The sequence below is a fragment of the Leptosomus discolor genome, chromosome 8, assembly GCF_034619465.1.
Source record: "Leptosomus discolor isolate bLepDis1 chromosome 8, bLepDis1.hap2, whole genome shotgun sequence".
NCBI lineage: Eukaryota > Metazoa > Chordata > Aves > Leptosomiformes > Leptosomidae > Leptosomus > Leptosomus discolor.
The window spans coordinates 18,977,160-19,002,486 of record NC_141398.1 but is presented as its reverse complement, the minus strand read 5'-3'; the positions used below and the strand labels follow the sequence as shown (position 1 = coordinate 19,002,486).

The window sequence follows — 25,327 nt, the reverse complement described above, 5'->3', positions numbered from 1 at the left end:
GTCACTGATAAGGTTTTCTTAAAATACTAGTTAAAATGTTCTTTGTCTCACTGATAAGGTTTTCTTAAAAGCCTAGTTAAAATGAATTGGGTTTTGGTTGCTTCAAGCTATTGTCCGATACGTGATTTTAACCTTAGCTCTATGTTACAAGGTATTAAGCTACTTTTTGAATAGATAGGTGCTGTATCTTTAAGGATTAAAAAAATCCTCACTTACTCACTATAATATAGCTACTTAGCTAATGAAGTGATTTCTCACAAAGTCCTCAGTGAGTGAGCAAGCTCATGTCTCTGCAGATTCTGTGGTATCTCCCAAATGAGTTTGGGTTTGTGTGCATATGTTAATATTTAGCAAAGGTTGTTTCAAAGACTGACAGTAACATAGATGACGTACGTTATTTTGGTAGTACTGACTTAGGTGACCAAGACTATGAAGATTTCTGTTGGTAAATCATGTAATTACAATAGAATGCAAGGACTGCTCCTGGAACTGAGCACGGAGTAAATATATAATCAAAATTAATTTTGTTTTGACTCTCTTCTTCCTGTGTTTTAAACTGGTACTCACTAGCCCAAATGTTGTGCGAAGAACACATCATGTCCTGTGACACTCTTAATTCAAATGCCAGATCCTGCCCTTCCCTTTTTTTACCAATTAGTAACTGAACTTTCTGGTTCCAAATACCGGTGAAAAAATGTTTGCTTGCTCTGGGATGTACTTAACTGAAGCAAGCCTTGTTTGATATGATCCACTGTATTTCCAAGGAGAAATTAAAACCAAACTAAAGTCAAATCACTCATAACTTCCTAACCTGTCTGTGTGCAGCTAAATTGCCCTGTTAGATAAAATACAGCATGCAGGCTTTTTCAGAGGTCGTGCTGCTGAAAGGAACTGCAGATGCAAAACCAATAAACTGCAAGATAAAAATGGTTTGGGACAGGAAACGCAGGGCCTGCTAACCTCATCTGTTATGAGCCACAATCAAATGCACTATTGCCAAGCAAAATTAACAGCAATTAAGACTCCTAAATTCAGGTCTCATTTAGTTGGTGGAAGACATGCTGACAACTTTAGCGGTGACAGGATTAGAGCATGATATTGTCTGTTTATTTCAGTTAAAAGGTGTGTCATAGAGCTCTTGTGAAACAAATGTGAGGAAGAAAAAGCTAGGGTAAGGAACAGGTAGGTACAGTTTATCTAATTGTTGAAAAAGTATATAATGGGGATTTTAGTTGCGTTTTTTAAGAGCAGTTTGGCATAAAACATGCGAAGTGAGGTAGCAGCAGTATAAGGGGTATCTCATCCTGGCAACCATGTGTGTAAATGTCTCCACTGTACCTTTCAGGTAATAAATACCAAACCAGAAACCTACAGTGGGGTTTTTTTGGTTGTTGTGAGAATTGCTTTACCCTCAAGTCACACATCATTTGCATGTCACTGTGCCCCTCAAAAGCTTTGTTTTCTTAAGCTAAGGCTTGCTCAGAAGAATCCAGATAGAAGCACTTTTTATTTCTGGACTCTATAAAACCTCCATCTGATTTTCAGATGCAAAGCAGTTTGCATGCATGCAAACTCCCATTTATTTTATTTTATTTTTTGTGAGTTACTCAGAAAGCTGGCAGTGCTGGTGGCCATCAGAAGCACACTGCATTGCCTTAAGTGACTGATGGGATTTGGGGTCCAGATAGTATGCCCCTGCTTAGTGTCTCTACTTGAGAGTCAGATTCTTGTCTTCACAGGGAAATCGTTATCTCTGTCACATCTGTAAGAGAGATGCAGGGTCCTGCTTCAGTCTTTTATGAGATTCTGTCCAGAGCAACCTTATGGCCTAGCAGTTACACTCAGGTTAAGGGTTACTACTGATTTTCTGGGAAAAAAAAAAAAAAAGGTATATCGTAGTTCTGTGCTCTGTTTGCTGTTTTATATGGTGATAATGCCATTACTCGTAGTGGACTGTGCAGTCTTATTCGGAGCTACAACATCGCCTGTGAGAGGCCGTGGGAACGCTGTTTATCTGACTAATAGATGAGAGTGGATACTCTTTTTGCTCCATAATCTGCCTAGTGTTTTGATCCAAGAACTAAATAGTGTGCAAGAGATAGGAATAGAGTACATGGTCAAGAGGTAGAGCAAGGGCAGAGTTAGCAGCAGTGAGGTAGGAACGAACGAGAGTCCTTTTTCTTCGCAGACCTTTTGGGTGGCTGGATTTGGGTGTGCTTTCCTTCCTCTGTTATTTTAGCCTTGTTAGAAAGTTGAGCCATGCAGCAGAGTTCATTTAAACAGTGGTGAGCAATGTAGGGAAGGCCTATCCTCACATATATGAAAAGCTAACGGTAACGAAGTATTTCTTCAGAAACACAAGAAATAAGAATAGATGCATGAAAAAAATGTTTACAGAGTTTTCATAACCTGTTTCCCAAAAGGGCAAATGTGGGAGTAGCTTCCTGCTTTAGGGTTGGGTTGCCTACGTGCATCTTCCTTCACCCAAACTTCCAAGCAGACATTTAGGCAGGAGCGTGGGGTCCAGGTGCCATTGCTGTGCTGATCACCACAAAAGTTTTAAATTGCAAAATTCTGTCAACTACTTGAATGTGTGTGAAATTATGTGCCCTTCACAGAGCTCACGTTCGGTTTGTCCACTCCCAAGATATGTTTGCATAAGTTTCTTTTTCTTTTACGAGTGACTTCAGTAAAGGAGGCTGACAGTGTGGGGCACATTCTTGGGTATTTCAAACAGCTCCAGGGTAAATGCAATAGATGACCCAACAGCCTATTGCTACAGGGCTCCTAATGGTCTCCTGCTTTTGATAGGCATCCTCTGCTTTCATGGAGCATTTAGTTTGTTTTTGTGTTCCCCAAGGGCAACTTTAAATCTTCAGCTTCATTTGTTATATTAGACATTTGGAAGAGAGCTTTTCTTGTTATTTTAAATAAAACTTCACTGCCATGTGAGTGCGGAGCCCATGTTTGAGTGTAACATCTAATAGCCCTAATTATGTTCTGTTCATTAAACTGCATTAATGGAGCCAGCTGTTCCAGGAGCTTTGTTTATATTACCTACTTGTCTAATTGGATCAGTAAGGGTGCTTGCATTGGTGTATGGATTTGGTACCACTCTGTGGTAAAAGGGAATGAAATTCTATTTTTCCTGTGAAAACATGCTACAAACTTTAAGGTAAAAAAAAAAAAAAGTCATGTGGAGTTTCCTTATAAAGAACTACCACCCTTTTTCATTTTTTTTTTTTTCAATTTCTTCAATAGGACTTATTTCTTAGAAGATTAAGGAGATTACTCAGCCCTCAGTGACCACAGGAGCAGTTGCTGTCAGTTTAAGCGGAAAATATTCTGTGGTGGTACTCGGAAAGCTCTAGGTTAAAAAGCAAACAAGCAAAGGCAGACATGCATGAGCACAGACAGTCAGGTCCAACACATGACCCTGGTACCATTAGCCTCCCAGTAGTCTGGAGCCAAGCTAATGCTCGTTATCTCTTTCTCTTTCTCTAGAATAACCCCAGCAATAAATTGGTGAACACCAACAGCACTGTCACAGCGACACATATCAAGAAGTTCACTTTTGTTTGCATGGCATTGTCCTTAACGGTAAGAAATCTTTGTTCAACTCTCTGGCTTTCATCTGAACCAGAAAATTATCTCCTCAACTTAATGCTAAAATTACTAGCAGCTCAAGAAAGGTGAGTTGTCTTTTCTCATGAAGCTCTGTTGCTTTTATCTGGAGGAGGGACTGTGATCATAGTACTGGAGTACAAAGAAAATCAGCTATCATTAACTCAGGCTAGGTATCTCAAGGGCTAGAGTTACTTTGTTTAATTCTCACTACTTATCATTTCAAGTCAGCCTACACATGCAAGTAGATATCAGAGATCTGCTTTTATTTTTTTTTTTGTTAATGAACAAAACTTCTGTTAACCAGCATGTCAGGGAAATGAAAAACCACGTTTGGCTCATATGCAGTGGGATGGCAGCCTGTCCCTGGTCATCCTTCATCTACTGTCAACGGTGAGAAAGGCAGCACGTGTCAAAACTGCAGTAGCTGTTCCCTGCCACCTCGTATGGCACTGGTCTTCCATGCTGGCGATACTTTCATGCATGTTGGTTTTGTTCACTGTCAAAACTAACTAAAAAGGGCAATCTTGGAGACAGTGCTGACACTGACAAAAGCATCTAAAGCCTTGTCTGTGCTGGGAAGCATTGCGAGGAGCTGACATTCAGGGAGAAATTTTGCTGAGCCTGCAACATTTCAAAACAACTAGTTTGCACACATACAAACAGTACATCTTCCCCAAGAAGGCTGTTTCTGCATGTCGTCTTAGTAACAAACAGGCAGTTGTGGAAGAAAACACATGCAGGTGATAGGGATCATGGCAAATAACGGAGCAGATGACTGGGGTAAACCCAACTTCTGTTTCTACATGGAATGGATTTACATTAGTGCTTGGAGCTGGTCAAGCCACCCTGTTCCCACTTGGGATGGACTTGCATTAGCAACCATAACTCTGGCCATGACAGCCATTAGCAGATCTGTGCACAGCGTCCTAAGGAGTCCTGGGCTGGCTCCTGTCAGGGCCCTGCCAGGTGCCAGAACTGCTGCCGTTGGTCACGGCCGGGCCTGGCACCCAGGGCCCGTCCCACCCCCAGCCAGGAGAAGGGCAGCCGGCGACACTGGGGTGGCCCCAGGACATCGGGCACCTTCCTGGGGACAGGGACGGGCCAAGGCCAGGACGTGAGCCCACAGCTGGGCCTGGCTGGGCAGGGCTCGTGGCTGGGCAGGGCTGTGGGGAGCTGAAGACCGGCCCTGCTGGCGCAGAGGCTGACTGCCCTGTGGGGCTGACATGGGGTCCTGGGGCGTGGCAGGTGGGGGGAAGCCCTGAGGGCTGGGCAGGGGCGGTCAGGGCCACTGGTGCCTTCAGGGCCATGACAGCTCCTCAGTATTTGCACTAGCAGGGCAAAAGCCAAGAAAATAAGTTTCTTAAAGAAAAAAGTCCTTCCTCACACTAGAAAATTAAGTGGGAAATGCTGCAATTGTTTTAGGATATAACACTCAGAGTCCTAAAACTAAATCTGTTGATATGCCAGGCAGGCTTTCTCTGTATCCCCAGTGTTATATTTCTTCCATGGAGCTGCTTTGTAACCCTCTTCCCCCATGTTCACAAACTTAACTGTTGAGTAATGGAGGGCTGACATAATTTTTCCTCTCCTTTTTAGTGTAGAGCCTTTTGACAGTCGCACGTGGCCTATGCATGAAGGGGAACTAATTTACATCAAAGGAAACCTTACAGTACACAAGCTTCCAGTATTTGCAACCATCCCCACCCCGTGTCCCAGTCTGAGAAAGTGGGACTTTGCTTCATTTTCAACTGTGAAATAATACAATTCAATCTATCAGTAGCTGAATTAGGAGATTTCTTCTGCTCTGTTTCCTGTATTTTTTTTCCCTAAACAGCTACAACTGGCCACTATCAAAGACAGGATTGGTTGAGCCAGTGTGGCATCACTTTTGTCTATTCATTTCCTAGCTTTCAGGTAGAACTCTTTCTTTTTTTTTTTTTTTTTTTTTTTTTTTTTTTTTTTTTTCCCTCTCATGCAGCTTGGAGGCCAGTAGCTCTTGCTCTGACTTATTTCCTACAGCACGTAGGAAATTGGCCACCGAATTGGCCGTTGTCTGGAGGCTTTCCACAGCTCTCATGTTATCTGCCATCACACACCTTGAGGTTTTTTTCTTGTGTGCTGTGCCAAGTGAAGGTTATGTTTTCCACAGCGGAGCCTCCCTTGAAGGCTGTCAGTGTTGTTAGAGACCCACAAAGGGGAAAGCTTTCCTCATTATAAATTGTTCTGAGAATACTATTTGAGTCTCAAAGCTTTTTCTGAACTATTTTCTTAACCCTTCTGGACATTTATCAGCATTTCCCAGTTGAGCTCTTCCTTAAGTCTTCTGTGATGACACAGATGTTGTAGTCAGTTAAGATCCTTTTCCCTGGCCAGTGTTAGCTGCTGGCAGCCATGTGATCAGCGTTTGGTCATCTGCCTCTGAGCTGCAAAGCTCTCCAGGCTGATTTCATGTTAGTTAGTGCCTGCTGTATGAAAGTGATGATCAGAGGGCTCCTTTAGGAAGGCACAAGCTCCTTTGCTGCACCTGCTACTGCCCCCTCCCCATGGCGGTCACAGCCGGGCCCTCACGCACACATCTATGTGCAGACCCTGTGCAGGTCAGTGAAGTTGCGTGCCCTGAGTTGAAAGCAGGCCATCAGTTGAGCAAGCAGCACTAGGGAAGGTGCGACATTTAACTCTGAGGGGACTGGGAGCGATGACGTCTGTTCATGTCTCGGAGTTGGCTTGGAAGGCAAGTGATGTCTTATTTAACAAGAGCCATGAGCACCCTCTTTTAAGTCCCTGCCACTGGGATAAAAGCATGGCTGGCTCTGTGTGGCAAGATCGCTGCATGAGGAGCATACAAGCTTGCTGATCAGAGAAAGCGATTTCTCAGAAACCACCGTGAAAGCTCCATAGCTCACCATTACTAGAAATGACCCAGAATAGTCTGTGCTTACCTGTTTGTTTATACCAGGGAAGGAGCAATCAGTTCTTACAGCAGTAGTTAGTGAACAGCGCTATTCAGTTCAGCTTCCTTCTCAAGCAGCCTCAGCTGGGACAGACCACAGTGCTTTAGGGATACAAACACCAGCTCCTGTCAGCTGCATGGTTCCTGTTGACTAAAGCGTCAGAAAGACGTGTGGCCAGTTGTGTCTTCATATTCTTGAGTGCTCTATGCGTTGCAACAGGTTTTCCCTACCAATAAGACAGGCTTAAGGTGCGAAGGGTGACATGCTGTGCACACCATGCCACATTCATCTATCTCTCGCTAAGTTAACGCACAGCAGGAGAGCTCCTCAGTTTTCACATGTATTCTATTAGAAACAGCTCAAAAGCTCTTTCCAGCTTTAAGTATAATAGCACCAGTGCTATTATAAAAGGAATTTCAATGCTGCTTTGCCTTGTTTTTTTTTAATGGACACGTAGTTACAGACAAACAGGGAAAGTAGCAGTTTTCATGGATAAACAAACTGATCAAGGGGAGAAACTAATTGTGTAGAATGCTATCTTATATTTAATTAGTGGACACTGCTTCAGAAACAAAATCCAGATGTTCAAGTTTGCCCTGTGATTTTTTCATTCCTTCTATTCCAAAAGGAGACTGAAAGGTAGAGTGGAGGAAAGGCTTTCACATTTACACTCATGTGTGTGTGTGGTTTACACAAGGCTTTCAAATTGCAGATTTACTTGTTTCAAACAACAGACAAACTAGTAAAAACTGTAAATCCCCTTTTTTTTTTTTTTATTTAAAAAAAAAAAAAAGGACCCAAAACATTGCCATGAAGTTTCAAGTAAAGTGAAGGCTCAGGCACTCAAGCCAAACAAATTGACCTGCATCAGTTGTGCTGTGGTAATGAAATTCAAATGCCAGGTAACCTGCATTAGAGTTAAATCTCAGTGAAAGTTTAAATCTAATGTACTTAGGAGCAAACAGCTGGTCAGTTTGCCAAAATGTCACCTGCTTTACACTCAGATTTGTCTGTAATTGAAGAGTCCAATGACAGCTTTAAAATATTTCTAATACTTAAAATATTACTTTCTATATTAGGCCATTTTTAATATTCTATAATAAAATAGTACATTTTTTGTAAATAGAATGTAATGCTTAGGGTTATATCTGAACACGTTCCTTTGACAGGGGAACGAACATCTTGATTTCTAAGGGCTCCTGCTGATGAACATCTATAGTTTAAGGAATTACTATTGTCAACTGTCTTGTTTCTTTCATTTGCTGGAAGTTACCAGCCCCTTAGGAAGAGCAGACACAGACATTGTGTCAGCTCTCTAGTGCTTACATCTTGCAGCACAGCAGCATAAGCTACCATCAGTTGGCAGTTATATTCATCTTACATATTTATGTATAGTATATGTAATTATAAGCATGTATCTGGTAAGTATATAATCATATGCAGAGTGTAGTTATTGTAAGTGGGGGGTTTTTTAATGTTGTATTATAATGATCAGAAGTTTTAAGCTAAAGCGTTTAACATGTTTATCTGTGCATCTCTTATTTCCCCCCAACCACGGGCAGAAAAGTGGGACAGACTGCTGGGGACCATAGACTGTTTAACTGATCTTGCAAGATTCAATAGAGGGACCCCATCACAGTCTTAAAACAGTAGAGAGGGCTCCAGAGTCACAGGGTTTCTTTTGCTGGGTCCCTGTGATGGGACCTGAAGAGGAGCAGAAGAATCTTTGTTCCATTTGATGACAGTTTACTGCAAGCCATCCCATCATTTTCCTAATCTCCAGTCTTGATCTGCTTGGTTATCTTCTGTAACTGATCATCAAGCACCTAGGAGATAAAAAAACCCTGATCAAGAACAAGGAAGCCAGTGTAACAGGGAAAATTCCCTATATGAAAGAATTAAAAATACAGAATATAGGACTCAGTAGTTGCTTTCTACTTATTTCTTAGTTCTGTAAGAGCTAGAGTCAGTTGCTCTGGAAGAGAAGCAGCTGTGTTTCATTCAGGCTGAGAAGCCTTGTCTGTTTAAAAGGCAACTCCAGATGCCCAAGCTTTTGTGCTCTGCTTTGGATTTGGTTATGCCAAACTAGGGACTGCCAAGTGAATACCATCTGCTGACTCTCCTGTCGTGTTGGTCAGCAAGGCTTCACCAGCCAGTGAAGTGTAGGCACTGGCAGATAAAATTGGAGCCTTTGTAAGTGAAGACAGATTATTCCTACCAGCCTGATCAGTATATTATTGCAATAGCATTGCTTTATTGAGGTATTCCCCAATGCTATGCAAACATTTTATGCTCAATACCTGTTTAATTTCCAGTTGAACTCAGCAAATCTTATTTCCCAGCCATCAGTCCAGCAGCTGATTTTTCCCCTCAAGGGCACCAAAGAAAATCCAGTTTTCAGTAGGCCCGCTTGCTCTCAAATTTTCAGTCTCTAGTCTAATAAATATGCCCTTTTGTATCATTTTCTGCACTTGCCAATAAGTTAATTTTTCACATGATAAAGTATCCTGAGTAAAGCTCTTGCATGTGTAAGACGCTAATGTATTTGATGCTTTCAGCTATGCTGTCCCACTAAACAATGAGGCATAAAGCAACTGTTGGTAAAGGACAGAAGTTAAAGAATTCTTTGCATCTCTGCAGCAAGACTGACTGCTGTCTTACTAGGTATCCTTAGCTTGCATTCAGGGCAATATGAATTAGGCTTGCACATTGAGAAATGCCAAGGAACGTGTTCCTGTTTCACTGATGAAATCTCTTGAAGGCAGAAGAGGCATGTCCATAGTGTGAAATAGCTGCACGGCAGTTCCCTGCAGTATGCAGCTCTCACTGGGTGTCAGCTGGTTGGTGTCTGCAGTCCCACGCAGGCTGACATTTAGCCACCATGAATGCACTTAATGAGTTGCAATGCCTACAGAAGTATCATGTGCTTTGTTTTGTTTCCATCTTTGGAGATGAAACACCTGAAAGGTCTTACTTCAAGGCTGAGAGACATTAAATTGCATTCAGGACCTAACAGGAGATTAGCTTTAATTTTTTTAGATGCCTTAAGCAGCTTCACTGTAGGCAGAGGGTATGCAGAGAAGTGTTTTAAAATTGAATTTGCCACTAGCAGTATATGTGAACATACTCTCACAAAAATGTAGTTAGTTTTTTTCCCCTTTGCTAAAGAAAATAACGTCAGTTACCACTACTACTGTGAAATCAGTATTAGACTGTCAGGTATCAAGAAAATACAGGAATACTAGAATTTCTGTCCTCAGCTTCGTGCATCTGAGCAGACAGAGTGAGAAAGTTTCCGTGTACACATTTGATTAAGTTTGGCAAAGATCAGCCTAGAGTAGAGCAAAGTGATTTGCAAATTCTGACCAATGCAAGAGACTATCAGGGCTTTTACTCCATTATCTCCCCTTTACTCTCACTTAAAACGCCTTTAGCCAAGCATCTGCCACCTCATCCCCATGGTTTCAAGTGATTCAGATGCTGGAAAGGGGAACAAGAAAAAATACTGTTTCTATTTCCTTGTGACTGATGCCACAGTTTTGCTTTGTGTGTTGAGAGAGGGGTGCTACCAGGGAAAATCAGCCCATTATTACAACTTGTATAGCTTTGAGACCTGTTTACATTCCAGACTGCTAGTGCTCATTCTTGGTTCACAAGCTGAAGAAAGCATTTTTGGAACAAAGTAGTGATTTCTGAGGTCCTTAATGTAGGCATTCCTCTCTGTGCTTTACACCTAACCTGCAGGCAATGCTGAAGCCTTCCCACTTGCCCATCTCAACTCTTACATAGATGACTGATAGCAGATACTGAGAAGATGGCCCACCAGGGCCAAGTTGGGAATTGGGAAAGGGGGAGGGATTGGAGGGGAGTGTAGTGAAATATGAGAGCATTTAATGCTAAAGAGAGAGCAAAAGATGTAGTCTTTATGCGGTGACAGTGCAGGTGAGCCCAGCAGCTGAACAAGTAGTTACAAATGGGCTGAAGCTTACAAAGCCTAATTTTTTCATGAATTTGTGACTCATGGGCAAGGGAATAGCATCAGGGTCTGAAAAGGGCAAGTCATACTTTAACTTCCTTGGCCTTTCAGATACTCTACATCTTTCCTGCGAGGGGGAATGCAATATGACAGCCAGTTATAAACCTCATTAATCTCATCTATCTTGAGGATTTGGCTGCTGTAGCATTTCTGCCTTACTAGAAGAAAGAGCTTAGCCACAGCATGGAAAACAGGATTCGTCATGTTGATTTATTTCACGTAAACAATGAAATCTGTGAGACTATAACATTGCACAGACTAAGTTACTCTGTAGAAATCAAAAATTTGAATTCCAGATCAGAAAGGTAACATGACTTCTGATGGCAATGATGCTTAACAGTTTTTGAGATGCTTGTGTTTCAACAAATGTGGCCAGGGACATGAGCTAGAGTTTTGCAGTGTTGTAGTTCCAGCACATCAGTTACCAGCCCCTGCACTAGAATTTATAAATGGAAGATTACTTAACAGCCGACTTTCTTAAAGTCGATTCTGTTACTGTGTTAACTAGAGCAAGCCTTTGTTGCTTTCTAAGGCTGACTAAGGTTGTATGATTTTTGTGGGTGGTTTTTTGTTTGTTTTTTAAAGAAGTTAAGTCTGACTATGGAACTTTAGAGTTTGAATAATAATTGAAATTTGTCAAAGCATCACACAATATCAAATCGCAGATTAATACTGGCTATCTTCATTCCCCTTCTACCAAATTTAAAGCAATCATACTTTATGGTACATTGTCCGGTTCATTCAGATTCAAGCAGGAGTTCATCTTTCCCTGTCCAAGGTCATGCTTACAGCTCTCCTCAACAGCAGATTTTCCCTGAATATCTCCTTTTCTACTTGTGAGAATAATTCCCCTTGTGTAGTGCTGAAGAGCTTCAGACCCAGCATAGCTACTGCAGTGTATCTCTCCATTCCTGGTATTTGTTGCTTGCTTTCAGGAATACCTTTTTATAACAAAGAAGAGCTTAGGCCCGGCTAGCAGTTGGCTGTAAGAAACAGTACGAACTGCATTTTCTTCGGAATCAAAGTACTGTGTAGCACTCTTTAGCCTTCCATGTATTTTTTCCTCACACATTTAAAGATAAATGAAGGGAAATGTGCATAGGAACCATGTTTTGGTGCCACTTTATATACATGTGACATTCAGTGTCACAGGTCAAAAAGCAGCCAAAAATTTAAGCCATTGCAAAGGCCACTGGATTTGTGCTCAATTCATTCATTTTTTTCCTGTCTTTATTTTACATCCCTGCATTGCTTTGTTATCAAGGGTTACAACTGGGCTTTATTAGAGTCATGGGATAATAGGACTGAGAGGCAGTAAAATCCACAGGGAGAAATGTCACAGCAAGAAACCAGTCACTTTCACAGGACACAGACTCAGCTGCCGACAGTGCCAGTATCTCAAATTCCCTGAGTGACCGAATTCAGTGTCATTATCTCTCATGAGTACACAAAAAAAGGAAATAAAAAGTGAGGAACAGATTTCCCCCACATTTCCCAGTCTTATTTCAGCCATGGCTTCATTACAGCCTCATTATATTAAGGAGATTTCACAAGTCCTGCCTAGGATATCCACATTTAAAAAATGGCATTAACTTTTAAGACTAAATCCACTTTCTTTGGACTTTACTCTCATACACTATAGGGACACCAAAGACAGCTTTTAGAATAATACTCCCTATCCAGTGGATGAGTTTATTTTCACTGCTTTGATTTTGCCTGCCTCTGAACTCCCAGATTGGGTTTTTTTTTTATCTTCAGGCTGCTGGCACAGAAATAACAATTGGAAAAAGACATATTGGCAGACAATCGTTCAAGAAGCTTTTTACCTTTTCAAGGTCAGGTTTAGCTCCCACTTCAGTAAAAACTATTTCAGACACGAGTGGAAGCATTCCTGCCTGTTCAAGAAGGTGCTGGACCACCAGAGGCTGACTTTATAAAATCCTCATGAGGGCCTTGTCCCATCTGTGGTACTGCACTGAGCCTTTCTCTTGGAACAAAGTATTTGTCTTTGTTCCAGTGGGGTGGAGACTAAAGTCTCCTTCATGATTGTTCAGGTTTCACACAAAGGTCTATTCTGCACGAGTGACTGGAGCAATCAAAAAAGGAAGGGTAAAAGATTGTCACTGCAGCATGTTTCTGCTCAAACTCTGAAATCACAATAGGAAGCAGCAAGGGCTGCAGAAGAAAATGACTGAGCTGTGAAGGAGGTCTACAGTTTTCAAAGAGCGCCTAGGAATCTGCCAGCTTTGATTTATTTGAGCTTTTTAAAAGTGAAGATGTACCAAATAAAATATCCTGCTTTCTGTAAAAAAATAAACCAGCATAATTCAATGGGAAGATATAATGATTATCTCAATTTAGTGATAACCCAGCCTGAAAAGTACCACCTAAGTATTTTAGGCAGCAGCTGGGGGAAAGCAGGTATGGCATCATGTTAATGCTGTCGGAGAGCCAGTGTATTGTGCAGCTGCTGGACCTAACTTTATTTCTGAAGAATGTAATGCTGGGTCGCTGTGATCTATAAGGAAAGCTGGGGGAGGCAAGAGGAGACTTAGATCTGTAGAAACCAATTATTTCAGGGCAAGAGCCTTTACTGTGGGGGTGGTGAGACACTCACTGGAAGAGGTTCCCCAAAGCTGTGGATGACCCCTCCCTGGAAATGTTCAAGGCCAGGCTGGATGGGGCTTTGAGCAACCTGGTCTAGTGGAAGGTGTCCTTGCCCATGGCAGGGGGATTGGGACTAGGTGATCTGTAAGGTCCCTTCCAACCCAAACCGCTCTATGATTCTGTGATAAATGTGGAGTTAGGGAGTTTTCCCGCAGGCAGGTTCTGGTTTCTTTTGCTCCCCCTGCTGCTTGACAGATTTTATGACAGCTGTTTTCAGCTTTACACCACCCTTTGCAGAACACAAAGATCACAGAAATCTATACTGACTTGCATGTGCCTGAGGGATAATTGCTAGAAGAGAATGTCCCTGTGATTCAAGTCATCAGCATTGTGATAAGCCACTTTCGAATATGACTGCAGTCTGACATTTTTGCTGCACCCAGACCAGGGCTTTTTGCTTCATAGGATCACAGGGTTATTCTGGTCAGAAGGGCCTTGAGAGTTCATCAGGCCCAGCTTCTGGCTCAGAGCAGGGTCAGCTGAGAGGTCAGGGCAGGTTCCCTGGCGCTTTGTCCAGTCTGGTCTTGAAAACCTTACATTTCCCACACAAGAAAAGGACCTGCTTTCTGCCTGCTTCAGAGTTACAGGACACGCAAACACGTCATCACGGTATATCCCAACAGAACATCAGACTGCAGGAACCTTCAATACCTCTGTTTGGGCTGATAATTTTTTTTTTTTTTGTCTTAAAAGCCGTGTATCAAAAACTCCTCAAAACTGCCAAAACCGGGGTGGCTGTGCAAAGACTGCTCTCTGACATGATTTACAGCAAAAATAGGATAGGATTCTCCAGGTCCATTGTGGTGCAGGTATGCAGCAACCTTCCTTAGCAAGCCAATGATGCTGGCTTCTAGTGTCATACCATACCCTGCAATTTCTCCACAGCTTCCAAAGAACTTTATGATTGTTTGTAGCCCTGTGCTTAAAAAAACAAACAAAAAAAAAACCCAAGTCTTTAAAGGCAAGAAGTTTTTCACTTGATTATTTTCATGTTAAACTCACATGTGATTTCCTATCAATGGGGAGTAATAATTTTATGATAAAACCTAGACTTTTTGATTTCTTGGTCCACAAAATCCTTTATTTGTGTAAATGGATGAGTAGTTGGATCTCCTTCCTTCGTAAGAACCCTGTTGAACATTCTCCATGTGGTTCAACTGCTTCAGAGACTGCATAGTGGAATGAGGGCTTCAGGAGGTATTAGCAGTTTGTATTCTGTTGCACAGCTGTATTCAACATGGAAACGTACCCCTTTTTCGGACTACAGTTGGAGTGTACCTAATAGCTATTTCTATAGTTTCAGTACTAGTAGTTAACAGTTCAAAACTATTGTTACTTTTGTTCTTCTTAATAAAAATACAGAAGAAGTGCAGTTTCCTTTAAGATCAAGATGCTAGAGTAAGTTTTTGAGTGACAAGCCCCAGTACTACAAAGTCATTTACGGAACTAAATTTTCAGGGTATGGATTTGAAATAGCCATAAGAACAGCACTAACAAATTCAACATCTTTTTTCCCCCCAACATCTTGCAAAACAGGATATTGAAAAGAGGAGTCAAATTCAGTTTTTCACACTGATGCAAGTTAGAACAAGATATTATTTTGATTTACAAACATATCTCAAGATCAGCTCATCTTCTAAGTGTGATACAGGCTCTGAAAGGAGACAGGGTTATGTTTATGTGAGAAAAAGAGAGGCCATGGAGATGTTTGACAAATCAGGAGATCAGACCACGTAAGACTCAGGCTACTTTTTTTATTTGTTTATTGCACACTTCAAAAGGCAAAATTATGACTTCTATTCTTCCATACTAATAGAAGTGACAAACTATCTGACAAACTTCTATCTAATAGAAGTGATACTATCCCAAAGATCTGAGGTGCAATTCAAAGCTGTGATGTGTAATAAAGTGTAGATTTCCTCTGCCCTGACTGGGCACCACGTAGTGTAAATGGGAATAGAGAGGTCATGGACAAGGCATGGGTTAAATTAGTTGAGATACAATCCTCAATACAATGAATGACATTTTGAGGGTAAAACACCTCTCTTGGACAGCCATAACTCTGCAAATACAGCAAGTTCACAAATGATAGGAAACATCTGCTGAGACTTATTTTGCAGGAAAAAAATACGAACTGCATTTCATCACAGAGGAACTGTTGACAGGCTAATGGTACCCTTCCCCATGGTAGAATCTGTTAGTCCAGTCTCATTCCAGGCACCAGCTTTAAAAATAGGTCTAACCTTTTTTTTAAAAGCATCCGTTTTGGATTCCATAGCTTCTTTCTGAGGAACATAGAGCCGTATCATGCCTTTGTCATCAGGCAGTGTTTCTTCTAACTGGAGACTGCACTGAAGTCCAGAAATGCTGTGCTGTTGTTCGTAGCTCACTGGAATACTCCTTTGTGCCTTATATTTATCAAGGAATGTCCCAAAAGACAGGCAGCTTTCTACAAATTCCAAAAAGCAAATCAGTCTAGCACCCTGCAGATTACTATACACATGACAGTCGCCTTTGTTAGCACACTGTATTATAATGCATTATGTACTGGGTCTCTGAGGTTTAGTAATCCCTGTCAGCAACCAGAATAAATGGAAGTAGCTTCGAGGAGATGCATGGCCTATGAAAAGGCTCTTAGTTTCCAAGAACTACCAGCATTCAAGCTCACACATGCAGCATCTGAAACAAAATCTCATGAACTGTCTTTCGTCACAATCATTTGTGAAAGTACACTTCATGCATTTGACTTAAGAAAAAAGATTAAAGAGAAGTTGGACTGAGCACTAGGAGTTTGATATTTTGACTACTGAAACAAAGATTTGGTGCATTCTCTCAGGCTTGTTGACAGCAGAACTTTTTGGTGCGTGACCTTTTAATGTGCCTAGACACTGAATTTGCTAGCTGAGAACAGCAAGGTTCCACGTGAAAGCAAGCACACCTACTTACAGAGAGCATCTAAGCCACAAGGGAAGGGGGGTTTGATTTTTTTTTTTTAATGCACAGCTGGATTGAAAAAAAAAATCACTATTAGATGTTGTACACATAACATAATGCTGCATGGGATGAAGGTGCACCACAGTTACTGAACTCGTGAAGCCGTAACTCCCAGCAGCTCAGACCATGCAGCTGCAAAAGGGCATCTCTTACTCTGCACTTGCCCAGCTCTATGTGCCCTTTTGCTAGGCAACCCCCAGTGACCTTTAGCAGGGAGATGGTGATAATCTAGCTGGAGATTTGGTCTGATCTAGTACAGCTGTACTGATTTTCTTATGGTGCTGCAAGTTATTAACATATTCAGTAAAGTCTTTCAAATTTTACTATTGTAGATCAGTTAAAGACACATTACCCAATAGCACAACTCTTCAGATCAGTTCAAATGATTAAGACACTTCTAGAAATGCTTAGGCTACTGTTTATACAGAGATAACACCACCATAATAGATACTGTTGCCTTTACTCAGGCCTGTGTATTCTCTGTAGTGTTCCACTCTCCTGTTTGTATCTTCATTTTTTCCTGTATTTTTAAAACATTCATCACTGTTAGTTGAAGTTCTGGATAAATGACCAAAGGCTTTAACAAAACTATCCTTTAATATCATGCTGCACTCATACCATAAGGTAACAGAAAATCAAATCAACTCTGTTGCTAGAATTCCACAAGCAAAATCCTTACTCCCAAAGCGTTAAAATGCTTCAGCCTCAGGAGAGTTGCCAAGTACAATATTCATTACTGTATAGACCCGTTGCATCCAGCTGCAATTGCAACCTGAAGCTGCAGTGCCATTATGCATACGTGTTGCTAGCCTGTGTGGAGGCTTTTACTGTTTCAACTCCACCTCTTGATATTAAATTAAATGAAGGTATAACTGTAACCCTGCCCAAGCCTATTTGTGCTGTAACCTTGCAGACACACAGAAAGACATAAGAGGGAGGGGGAAGCAAACGGTATTTAACTAAAAGAAAGATAAGAGACGTACTATAGGTGAATCTATTTCCTAAAATTGTTTCCCAGTCTGAGCCCCAGGACGTTAGTACCGCTTACTCCGGTAGATCCCATCTCTAATTGCATGTGCCACACTCCCTGTTTTGCTGGACTACTGGCATCATTTAATCTGTTACCGTCTTCTCCAGTCTTCTTTCTGATCAGTCATCACCCTTTACCAAGGTAATCACAAACTTAAGACAGACCAGTCAGCATCACAAAAAAGCTGACTTCATCCTGTTTTCAGTATACATTATCTGTTATAAAATCAGTAGCCAAAATACCTTCCCTCCTTTATATATTTAGTGTTACTGTTTACTTGAAGTAAAGCCTGGTTTTTTCCACTACATCTTGAATTTGTCTTGAAATAATATGGAAATTTGCCAAGTTGCGAGTGCTCTAGAAGTTAAATTGCAAAGGGGTTGCATGATGCAAAGCATTAATTTCTTTTCCTCAGGCTTTGTTCCCTGTGGGCAATGAGAGTATCATCTGCTTATAAGATAACAGAGAGGAGTATCTTAGCAAAATTAAACTAGTTATCAATATTGCAACAAAAAAAGATGGAAGCATGCTGAGACAGAAATAGAAGGTCCTTCTGCTGCTATGCCTCACCTCCTCAAACTGCATATTCTTGAGCCTAGCAGTCACTGCTGTCTTTATCTACCAGCTGCTCTATAAGAAGTGCTCTTTGAAGACATTTGTCAGCACTGCTGATGGGGGGGTGGGGGTGGGAAAGACTGCAGTTTGCATCAGCTGAGGAGTAACTGCATGCCACCTGGCTATAAGTCATTACCCCTGATTTGCAAACTGACCTTCCTCCCGTAGGAGCTCGATGGAGATTGAGTCTGTTCTTGTTAAGGCCACAATCAAAATTTAACTTCAAAGAGAACAGGATTGAATGCAGTGCTTTTGGTCACTTAATCGCTTGCCTGTCTAACCATGTTAGAATACTCTTTCAAATGGCTGTTGAAGAAGGAAAGTTTGCTCTATTTGCCTTTGCTAGCAGTGGGCAGACTCTGCTGTTAGCATAAATGTATGGAATCTTGCAGCAGCAGTAACTATACTGCTCAGTAGGGTGGTAATGGCATTGTGCAGTACAAGCAGTGTGAAGGTCTTTGCTTTCATGAAAACAGCAAATTATAATTGAAGAGTGGACACCTTTGCTTCTTATTTTGTTTGCTGGACTTTGAAGAAAGATTTGACAAAATATGCCCTGTATGGTTGCTCTACAGATCATCGACAGTAAGAGCACAAATCACTGCAGTCTGCCTAATGGTGTCTGCAACAATGAAGGAATTTACTCTGCCACTATACAGTTAATTTTTAATAACTGGGTTCTCAACCACACAACCTTCTCTGCTCTCGATTGTCCCCTCTGCTTCAGTTGTACTCTGTACAAGTAGTTTCGCAGGAAGAGAGAAGTGCTGGATAAAGCAGAAAAAAATCCATGCTCAGTTGGTTTGTCTTCTGGTCTTCCCTTCCTCCACTTACTATTCTCTGTATGGGTGATGGAGATACACCTCAAGACAGCGTCTAATAAGTCAAGTAAAACATTCAATTGTGAAAGATAAATAGTCGTTCTTACCGTAAGAAGTGGAGAAGAAAACTGAAGATGAGCGTTTTTGCAGGAAGACAAAATGTTTTGTTCACCACACAGGCAGTCAGAATGTGAGACCTCCCACAGGCGACTCAGTCGCAGGCCTTGGCAAACTCCTGTGGTTTGGGTACTTGTAGCCTAAACAGAAAGGACAATCTTTGGCACACAACCAAAGAATGAGAGTGAAATCCCAACTGTCTTGGAGGTGGTAGGACTTTAAAGATTAGCTTTAAAAGCTGTTTGAACATGTAGGGATGTGACAACTGGATAAAAAGAAAAGAGCTAGATACTATGATACTAGCGTATAGGCTAAATTGTAAGAGAGTGGTTACAGAGTCTTAGAGAGCCATCAGATTGTACAGCCAGTGCGCATAATGTACCTGGTACACTGGTTTGTAACCTGACAAGAGGAGTGCCAGAGTACTTAAGGTCCCAAGTTTTGCCCCATTCAGTCAACTTGATTCCTTAACATCTGCTTTGTTGTGAGAATAACAGGAAGAAATAACTTTTTTAATATCACAAAACCAAGTTAAATAACAAAGTAGTTGTACTTGAAAGGATGTCAGGTACCCCTTCTTACAGGAAAAGTCCTGTAAGGGCTGCCAGCACTGTTCTTCAGTGAGTACCTTGAACCGAAGCTGGACCTGCCAGCTGCCAACAGCCTCCTCAGCTCAGACAGAAGCCCTGCCTCAGTATTGACCAAAAAATTTAGCAGCAGGTGCTACTGCTGTACAATTCGTTGTGGGTTTTTTTATGTAAGTTTTCCTTTCATGTGTGGACTAAACAGCACGCTCTTTAATAAAAATAACAAGTCTTTGTGGATTTGTGGCCTCGGGGCACCGTGTCTGCAGGGCTGTGCTGAACACCTTTGCCATGCTATCAGGCTTATTGCATACCAACAGTACTAGTATCAGCAGTGCCTTTAAACCCCTTGTCTTAGATTTAGGTCAGATCTGTAAGTCTTGGAGTACTTCAAATCTTTAGTTGCTAAAATGCTTTATAATCTTTTTAGGAATATGGGTGTCTTAACCAGAGCGAGTACAGTAAAAATCAAGTTTCTCGCTGTTCTTGTAACAATTAAACCATTCAAGTACAAGCAATTGCAAGCACCTTAAAAATTCTTTCTGTATGCATCAGTCTTGGTATGTGAGGAACATGAAGAGTAGGAATTGCTTCTGAGGTTAACATGCCTCCCATACGTACACATGTGTGCTCTCCATATTTGAATGCAAGCCAATTATAATTTACCATCAGTAGAGCTATCTGCCCATCAGTATGTAAACAAATGTTTTAGACCAGGAGGGCCAGGCCTATCTTTTATTGTGCTTGACTTCTGAAATACAAACATTTCTTAATTTTGTTCTTCCTAGCTCTGTTTTGTGATGTTTTGGACGCCAAACGTGTCAGAGAAGATTTTAGTTGACATAATTGGAGTGGACTTTGCTTTTGCGGAGCTGTGTGTTGTTCCTTTGCGCATCTTCTCCTTCTTTCCACTTCCAGGTAAAAACCAAGAAAATAAAAACTCAAAACCAAACCAGCTGTGAGGTGTGGTCATAGATGTGGTCATGGCTGTACATACAAGACAGGCTAAATGCATGCCTAGCATAAGTAACACTGCTTTTATTGAAGCTGATGTAGACCAAGTCTATTTACGTTGGTAGTCAAGATACAAATGTTGCAGTAAGAGCAGATTTCTGACTGACAAAAGCAAAGCCTGAATTCTGTCTGTTACACTTGGTCAAGAACACACGCATGAATGGCAGTAGTGATACCTGTCTGCCAAGACTGAAGTTAGCTATTTGGAATAGCATCTACTACCACCTCCACAGTAACATCACCTCCATTAGTCTCCCCTTCTGCTGCCAGACTCAGTGGCTCTTTCAGATAATCGTCAGAGCATAATAAAAAATAAAAGTTGATGCCCTTATTCAAGAGAGAGACAAACTTGACAGCAATAATCAAAATGTTTTTCCTCAAAACATTTCTATCTTCCATAATTAAATGCTACATCATATAGTGTTTTCTGCTTCTATGACAGGACAGTTTTGTAATAAAGGTGAACTACAAATACAAGAATAGGTACATATAGACATCTTTTTTTGTGCCTAGCTGTTACACCGTATACCACACAGGAGCTAGGTGGAAAATTTTCCTTGGTATGATTTCTCTTTAGAGAAGGGGAAAGTTTTTTTTAATGAGGAAAACAGAATGGACCATCTAATACATTGGTTGTAAGAGAGCAGCTCTTAGGAAAGATTGCTGTCCATAACTGGCTTCTTTTTTTTTTTTTCTTTCAAAAATCAGTATATTAAAGCAATTTGGATACAAGATCTACTTCGTTTCTGGTAGTGTTTCCCAGTGTGCAGTTACCAGAAACAGGTTTCACCAGGGTTATTTCTGAACAGTGCTCTCTGCGTGAAAAAGCTTCATATGAGATGACTGACTTATTTATTACTACTCTTGCCTCCCTTTCTCCCCATCCCCTCCCCTTCCTCTGTTTATGAACAGTGACTGTCAGAGCGCACTTGACTGGTTGGCTGATGACTCTGAAGAAGACATTTGTGTTGGCGCCCAGCTCAGTGCTGCGGATTATCGTCCTCATCACTAGTCTCATTGTGCTGCCTTACTTGGGGTAAATCATTATTCTCCACAGAGCTGATGGGTTTACTTTCCTCTTCATTCCTGTTCTCTGTCACTTGGCAGCTGAATTTGCGTAGCTCAGAACATTTTCCCCGAACACTAACCATAATATAAAGCCTAAATAGTGTCAATATCTGGAAATGAAACATTTACAAATTTGCAAGTGTGACTGCTCTAGGCAGGCACAATAGTGATGTCCCTTTTGAAAAAATATGCAAATGTCAGAGGCAAAACTGTCCTAAGAGGAATTTATTTCCATGTTATTAAATGCACTGTTAAGAAAGCTAATGGAAGAATATCTTGTTTCTAAGTTAAGTAATGTATTCTACAGCGCTCTGTACAAGACTTTAAATTCTTAGTCTCTAATTTGCTTCAGAATGTGATTCTTTTACTAAACAGTGAAGCCGTTAAGAAACACAAAAGTCCTTTAAAATAACGGTTATTCTCTTTGACAGTGTATTATGTCTTTGAAGGAAATATTTCTAACAACAAATTGGTTCTATATGTCAGTGAAAATATAATTATGAATCACGCATTCTCACACAACCATGACTACTTTCTTTTTATGCCACCCACAGAGTTCATGGAGCCACTCTTGGAGTAGGATCCCTTCTGGCTGGTTTTGTAGGAGAATCCACCATGGTTGCCATAGCAGCCTGTTACGTCTATCGGAAACAGGTAAGAACTAGGCTCTGCAGGATCTGGTGAAAGCAGTTGATGAATATAATGGAGTTTAGTTCAGATTAAAGAGTACACTTTTGAAATGTAACTCCCCAGCATCCCCACTGACTGAATTTGGTTTGCTTCCCTGTGCGATCTCAAGCATGTGCAACTTGGGGATTCTTTGGGTTGAAATAAAACCAGAAGGTGCCCTCCAGCTGCTAGTGGGTGCTCAGGCCATGGGACACGCTGATCTGAAGTAAACCTCTTGCTCCTCAAAACGTGTATCATGGTTATCATCTCCTTACCACCACCTGTTTTGCACTGTAGATCTCCCACTGCAGTACAACATAGCTTCTTTGTGTAGGCATAGGAACTACTCGTCCAAGCTTATTATGTGTATATGTGTGTCTATATGTATACTTTTATTTCTTTATAAAACCAGCTCTGCTGAAAATGGACAAAAAGTACAGTTGCCTTATTTTTTTTTTGCCACCTGAAGAAGTGGCTTAAAACAAGATACATTCCTGCAGCAGTACAGGATAAGAGCTTACAAATACTTAAATGGGTGAGGATTTCTCATAGGCATGCTCTTATATATTTCACACACTACAATCCTGCATGTACAGAGTAGCAGTGATACGTGGATTTCAAAGAATATTCCACTAAATTAAGTAAAGTGCAAGATAAATACCATCTGGGTGACTGGGTACCTCGCAGTACCTGCATGTGGTGTCCTTCCAGTTACATGCTGAAGGCACTGTGTAGGGCACCAGGTCCAGCTCCAAGCAGAAACGGCACAGTGTGTACATCATACTATAGTGCAGAAGGATGCTGTGGATGGGAGCAGAAAATATAATCTATGCAATTACTTTTTTTTTAATTTAATTAGACTTCTTACTAAGGGTCAAGTGAAGATACCTGCCGCTTCTATTTTTCAGCAAAAAAATACGGAAGATGGAATATCTAAAAGCCTTAAGTGCAGTTTTGATATGTATTAACAGTGCGGGCCATGGCAATAAACTAAAGTGTACAAGGTTCATAAGAAAATAGAAGACCTTAATCTCTGTCATCATTAGTCTGTCACATTTTTCTTGAGAACCTGTAGACACTGAAATGACTGTTCTTGGCCTGTGGTTTCACCACATATGTCTGTTTGGACTAACCTCCTCATCATTTGTTTGTTACAGTAGTAGCTCATAGAGTGTTTCTGGCCAGTGAAATGGTGCTTTATTTTTTGCAGTGATGAGTGCAGGTAGTAGTAATAACAACTGTGCCAGCCTAATTTATTCCCTTACCAGAATTAGTACGTAGCTGGCAGCATTGTCTCAACAGCCAATGTGACAGTGGCAGAGCCAACCAGTAGCTGTGTACAGCAGCTGGTTTTCATCTACAGTGGTAATAAGTGGGTGGTGTTTGAAAGCTGCAAATCTAGTGTTGTGTAGACACCTCTGAAATTTTGAAACTCCGATATGCCCAACTCAGCTGAACCAATAAACCTGTGGCGGAATTTTTGTCAGCTGTACAAGTGTTTTCTGTAAAACTAGTCAGTCTGCTGAGAAACAGATAATAAGGAACAGATGCTTCAAGTTGTTTTGTAGTGGGGCTGAATGCTTCTTAGTTTTACTAATCCAGGACATCCTGGATGAATCATGGGACTCTTGAATGCCCTCCTGCTCCTGCTAGGCAAAGTTACTCTATGATTACTTGGCGTTGGTGGGGTAGGGGATCACAGTGGATCTGTAATAGCAAGAAAAGCCAGAATGCTTACGTCTTTTAAAATTCCTGAAGTTTGACATTCGAGAAATTAGGTTGCCACCTCTGTCTCTGCTCCTAGAGCAGCTTATCTTCTCTCATATTTTGTTTGCTTTTCTTTTTTTTTTTTTAAATAAAAGTCCATGATGTCAAAGGCTCCAGATGCTCCTCCAGTTACACTGAAGCCTGTTTGGGATGTTGCTTAGTATAATAAATGCCTCTGTTATTGCATTTGTGTTAGAAAGGAGAAAGCTGAACGCCTGGAAGGTTGTGGAAACCTTCTAAGTTAAGCCAACTTATTAGTGACAAGCCACAAATATGACACAAATATTGTAGGCTTTTATAATATAATAACATACTCTAGGAAAAAAAAATTATTCCACCTCGCTTCTACCAGTGCCCAAAGTTTGTAGGACTATGTTCATGCACAACTTACTGATAGGTTTCTGAATGCTTATTTTAATCTAGAAAAAGAAGCGGAATGAGAATGAAACAGCTACAGAAGGGGAAGACTCTGCAATGACCGACATGCCTCACACAGAGGAAATGACAGACATCGTAGAAATGAGAGAAGAGAATGAATAATAAATGGGATGCAATTGTTCTCTGCAGGGACGATCGGAGTGACACTTCAGCATCTTGTCGTCTCTCATACTTTTTTGTTTGTTTGTTTTTATTTTTGTAATAAAGAGGCCTTGATTTAAAAGGTTTCAGATAAATTCTCTAGCATACTGAGTATGCTCTCACTGATGAGGGACCTAAAAAGAGGTCTTTGCTTTTTTTTTTTTTTACCCCCCAATTGAATTTGTTTTCTCACTCCATGCAAACATAAAAGATACAATTGCATCACTGTAGAGTCTTCCTTACTCATGCATCCACCTTCTCCGGACAATCTGCATTTGTCAACCAAAGCCCTGCTTTCTGTGCTTGTGAGTGTGTGTGTGTGTGCGCTTGCACACTCACACACACACACATGCACACGTGCCACTGGCTCAATGCTACTGCCATAATCCTACTCCTCCCTTCTTTCCTTTTCCTTCCTTTTCTTTATGAGAAATGTAAAGGAAAAGAAGTTTGGAATACAGAGCTTTATTTTACTTGCTTGAAAAGTGACTTTGCTACATAAACTAATATACTATGGTGAGCTATATCTTTTTTGTTTGGCCTCATCACTAAAGCTTATACTGCACAGGGTACAAGACAGGGAGGAATGTGTAAGTTTCCACATAGAAAGTGGAGAAAAACGGGTTCCTCTCTTGTGTTAAAAGTGTGTGGATGTGTATATACACACACAGCTACTTAAACAGAGACATACATATATATATATATATTTATATATATATGCATACAATAAATAAAATACAGGACAAGAACTCTATTTAGCTTTCGTTCCATCAGAAAGATAGTAATCT

The 25,327-nt window shown here is 41.0% G+C and overlaps 1 protein-coding gene across 1 annotated transcript in view; it reads left to right on the top strand.

Annotated features, from left to right (window-relative positions):
* ANKH (ANKH inorganic pyrophosphate transport regulator) overlaps positions 1-24,500 on the top strand; it is a 103,749-nt gene extending 79,249 nt beyond the window's left edge. The window contains exons 8-12 of the mRNA XM_086469279.1: positions 3,505-3,600; positions 20,231-20,360; positions 21,369-21,492; positions 22,079-22,178; positions 24,384-24,500. Of these exons, the coding sequence (XP_086325405.1) occupies positions 3,505-3,600; positions 20,231-20,360; positions 21,369-21,492; positions 22,079-22,178; positions 24,384-24,500 (567 nt within the window). The remainder of the gene's footprint in view (positions 1-3,504; positions 3,601-20,230; positions 20,361-21,368; positions 21,493-22,078; positions 22,179-24,383) is intronic.
* Positions 24,501-25,327: the final 827 nt, after the last annotated feature.